The sequence below is a fragment of the Seriola lalandi genome, unplaced genomic scaffold, assembly GCF_002814215.2.
Source record: "Seriola lalandi dorsalis isolate HSWRI2012SDOR001 ecotype SW California unplaced genomic scaffold, Sedor1 jcf7180002053818, whole genome shotgun sequence".
NCBI lineage: Eukaryota > Metazoa > Chordata > Actinopteri > Carangiformes > Carangidae > Seriola > Seriola lalandi.
In genome coordinates, this window is record NW_019524371.1 from 1 (window position 1) to 4,345 (window position 4,345).

At 34.8% G+C, this 4,345-nt stretch overlaps 1 protein-coding gene across 1 annotated transcript in view; it reads right to left on the bottom strand.

Annotated features, from left to right (window-relative positions):
* Positions 1–130: 130 nt before the first annotated feature.
* The window catches only part of LOC111651839 (complement factor H-related protein 1-like), a 7,015-nt gene continuing 2,800 nt past the window's right edge, over positions 131–4,345 (bottom strand). The window contains exons 4-10 of the mRNA XM_023401895.2: positions 3,797–3,973; positions 3,438–3,629; positions 3,165–3,218; positions 2,917–3,078; positions 1,310–1,483; positions 490–515; positions 131–384 (exon numbers count right to left, since the gene is read on the bottom strand). Of these exons, the coding sequence (XP_023257663.1) occupies positions 349–384; positions 490–515; positions 1,310–1,483; positions 2,917–3,078; positions 3,165–3,218; positions 3,438–3,629; positions 3,797–3,973 (821 nt within the window). The 3' untranslated portion in view covers positions 131–348. The remainder of the gene's footprint in view (positions 385–489; positions 516–1,309; positions 1,484–2,916; positions 3,079–3,164; positions 3,219–3,437; positions 3,630–3,796; positions 3,974–4,345) is intronic.

Below are 4,345 nucleotides of genomic sequence, written 5' to 3' on the forward strand. Positions count from 1 at the left end.
CAAAGTGATAGCCTGTCCAGGATGTGGTCCACCTGGGAAAGCCGCCTGCCACTTGTGATCCTGAACAGGATAACCAGGGTTTTTGTTTTGTTTTGTTTTTTTTATGACACAAAAAACTGTAGAAACACAATTCTATACAGATTAGTGTTGAGATTTTATTCAGGCCATTCACCAGTCATTTTTGTGGCTTTGAGAATACAGACAAAAATGTACTACTACATTATGCAGGGATTCATATATCAAAATGAGAAGCCTGAAACAGTTTCTGAAAAACTCAACACATTGTGTGAAATCACCATAACTAAGTTTCCAGGCTGGCAGTCGTTTTCAGTCAGTGGTGATCAAGTCCTAAGACAACATGGTCATAGAGCCCCAGCAAGTGTTCTGGTCACAAGACAATAAATAGTTATATAAACATTAATAATAAAAAAAACAAAAAAACAAGTATACTATAAATACATAATCATAAATGCAAGGAATAACACTCACCGTATTTCTTTCGAAATAGCCACAACCTAAAAATAATCATATAGAAGCACAGCCATGAATATAATAATAATAATAATAATAATAATAATAATAATAATAATAATAATAATAATAATAATATTAATAATACTACCACTACTACTAATAATAATAATAATAACCCCAGAAACACACTTCACTTCAGAGAAAATGATGGAAGAAATGCTAAATGAGAGATAGCATTTAGATTCAGAAGCTATAGGGGAACAGACGCTAGCCCAGGTATGATGTCATGACTTCAGCTCTCTGGTCATCACCTTGAGGTTGCCTGGCAACCAGCAGAGAATCTCAGCCAAATATAGTCCAGCACATAAATCCCAGTATAACTACAAGTTGTTGTTTTTACACTTTGTTTGTTGTACGAATCAAACAAATATATTGAAGTGATCATTGAGAGCTTTAGAGGTTCAGGGAGGAAGATTTTATAAACCTTTGGACAAACCCAGGTGCTGTTTCCTCCTGTTGAAAGTGTTTGTGCTAAGCTACGCTACTTAGCTGCTGGCTCTAGCTACATATTAGAGTACAGACATGAAAACAGTGTCAATCATCTCATCTAACACTTGGAAAGAAAGTGAATAAGTGTATTTCCCACAATGTCAAAACAATTCCTTTAAGGCTAAGGTTAATCGTACACCAGAGCTGAGCCTGGGATCAAATCCTTTATTAGCCTGTAAGGATCACACTAATATTTAAACCTTGTCACTTTTCTCTTGCTTCATCATGATGCGACTGTATTTCTGTCAAAAACATAATAATGTAATGAGCTTAAAGTGATACTTACATTTTGTTAACTTAACTTTTCGATTAATGCACTGGACCAAAGAGTAATGATCTGACACCCAGCGCCAGTGTTTTTTCAGACATTTCAATTCCACTCTGTCACCATCTTTTATATATTTAACTCCATCAGGTATTAAGTCAGGATATTCAGTAGTGTCCAAAGAACAGAAGGCAGCTGCACACAAGGAACAACACTTTGTTAAGTTTTTACCTACTGGGTCAATGTATATTTTGGTCTTTTGATTTTACTTTAAAAAACGGGGTTTTAAAAACAAACAAGCCGTTAGTTGATTTCATTTTTAAATACAAAACTTAAAACTGTAATACGCTTGATTTTCCTTTTTTATTTCCTGTAACAAAATATACTTTTTTTTTTCACCAGTATGGGCTTAAAATGATGCAGTATTCTTTGTGGAGTTTATCAATGATGATGAGTTATCCAAAGTCTGTAGTTCATGAACGTTAGGAGTTATTAGACTGAGAAGTTGCACTCTTGATATGCTTCATCTGGACATATCTGGGGGCAAACTCTCACTTTTCTGTTTTTAGATATTAGACATTTTTAGACAAAGAATTTCATTTCAGACAGTTAAAGAAAATTTTTCTGCAATTTCCAAATGACTGGACCTTTGAATGGAAATCTGATTCAATCAGTCAAGTCAAAGTTGATCAATAGCGCTGTTATATTCCTCCCTCAGTCTTATTTGATGTGTCCTTTTGGAGTACAAGAGAAGGGCACACTGCTGATTACAGCTGTCATGTTTTAGCTATGAGGTCATAATTAAAATTAAATGTATTAAATTCAGATTGTTGAGATAAAATGGACAAGATATATATATTATTGAACCAAAATTTGATTCATGCATCTCCAGAAAGTCACAACACGGATCCTGGTGTTTTATATTACATCCCTTTCTTCCTCAGACCAAGTGAGTGATAGATGTTTGAAATTCACACTTTTAAGCAGAAATGGATTAAAAAAATAATAATTACCACATTTGATTCATGTAGAGATGCATTATCTGGTAGAACTGATTTTGTTGCTGCAGAAATTTGTATTCCCTGTTTTATTTGTTGCCAAGATGCATGCAACATTCATGAAATCCACATTGTTAAGCTAAAACTGCCAAAAATATAACATGTGTGTAACATCATTTGAAACTTATAATGTCTGCAGTGACTCTAAACGTTCATAAACTATACACTATATAAATAAACCCAAGAAAGAATACTGCTTTGTTTTCAAGCCATAATTCGCCTTAAAATCACTAAAATATCTGGTAGTTTCCGCTTTAGCTTTGCACGTTCCTGTGATGAGTATGCGGCAGAATCAGTATCACCTGTCTCAGACTAACTTGCCTTTTTTTGTTTGTTGTCTGGTGATTTTCATTTTTGTCATAGGAAATAAAATTTTTTTAAAATTTCTCCCATCCCTTCTTGATCATAAAAAAGATTATTGCCTTAGTAGTTAAATTTAAATTTTTAACAACAACTCCTTTTTACTTTTTAATACCTATTTCTGAGTGGAAAATCGAGTCACAAGGAGATACACAGACCCTTGTGGACAGAGCACTGAAATAAAAGTTAGTAGGGTTGACTTGTTTATACCTTCGCACATGGGTATTTCTGACCATGTGTGATCTGCATCACACATCACTTTCTCTGGACCCACTCGTCTGTAAAAGCTATTGCAGCGGAATCTCAAAAACATGTCAGTAGTCTTCACAATGTCACCATTTTCTATGGTAGGGTGTTTTCCACAGTTGCTGACTGAAATAGAAAAAACAAAAAGGTTTCTTGTTGGTTGAGATATTAACTTGTACATATAATGTATAAGGAGAAATTAAGTTATTTACTTCGGATTTGAGTTTGACTCTCTTTTGTATTTGATCCAGACCTGCTAGAATATCCTATAAGAGACAGTGAACACACCACTTATTAGTTATGGTTAGTTATCATACCACCTTGTTGTTTTTGTGCATTTCTTCCATAATGGTTAATCATTTTCCCATCATGCTTTTATGTCATGTGATCCATTGCTAATATATAAATATTGATAATATCCACTTTAATACCAATTCATAAATGTTATTTTCATCCCTGCATATCTCAGCACATTGTCCACTTACTGCATGTTGGGACTTCATCCCAGTTCCCAGCTATGCAATAGATGGACTTGCTGCTGGATGCTTCCTCTGTAGCGTATCCATCTTCACATTTATACAGCACTTCTGAATCTGCAGGAAAAACCTCCTGGTATCTCTGATGAATTATTACAGCATGGGGGACTTTAGGGGGCTGGCCACATGCAGTGGTACTTTCTGTAAATAAGAAAACAAATCATGAAGAGGAACAGGAGAAGCTGTCCCTATGAATAACTACTTGGTTGTTGCAGATGATGAACCTGGTTCAGGATTTAGACATGGAAACCTATGAACTGTTTTTTTTTCCTTTTTTGTTTCTCAATTAACATATCTGCCAGACTTACTCTGACAGATGGGCAAAGACAACCAGTTTCCATCTACACATTTGGCTGTTGTGACTCGGTCTTTGTGTTCATATCCGTTGTTACATTTTGTCCTTAATACGCTTTCGTTCTTATACCAAGTTGAGTTTTTACTGTTATATCCATTGGGGATTGTTGGTGAAATGCAGTCTTGTTCATCTGAGGAAAAAACAACAAAATTTCAGTCTTATTCAACATTTTTAGACTTACAAAATTACTTTTATGAATGTTTGATATAGATACTTTTGAAATATGAAGTAATATGTACCTTACTTCACAAGTTGAGAAGAAGCAAAGATTAGATAAAAATAAATAAATAAATAAACATAACCTTCAGTAACAGAATTCTTATCTATTTATTAGTGCCACGGGTGCTCAGCTCCGAGGCACTCCTCTACAGCTAGAATAGCTGAGAGGAGTGCCTCGGGGCATCTATTAATATTCTGTTTCGGGTTTATTATTCTTCCGCCAAATTTCGGCGCGTAACTCGTCCCGCAGCTTTGAGAAAACCCCGATAATATATACATCAAA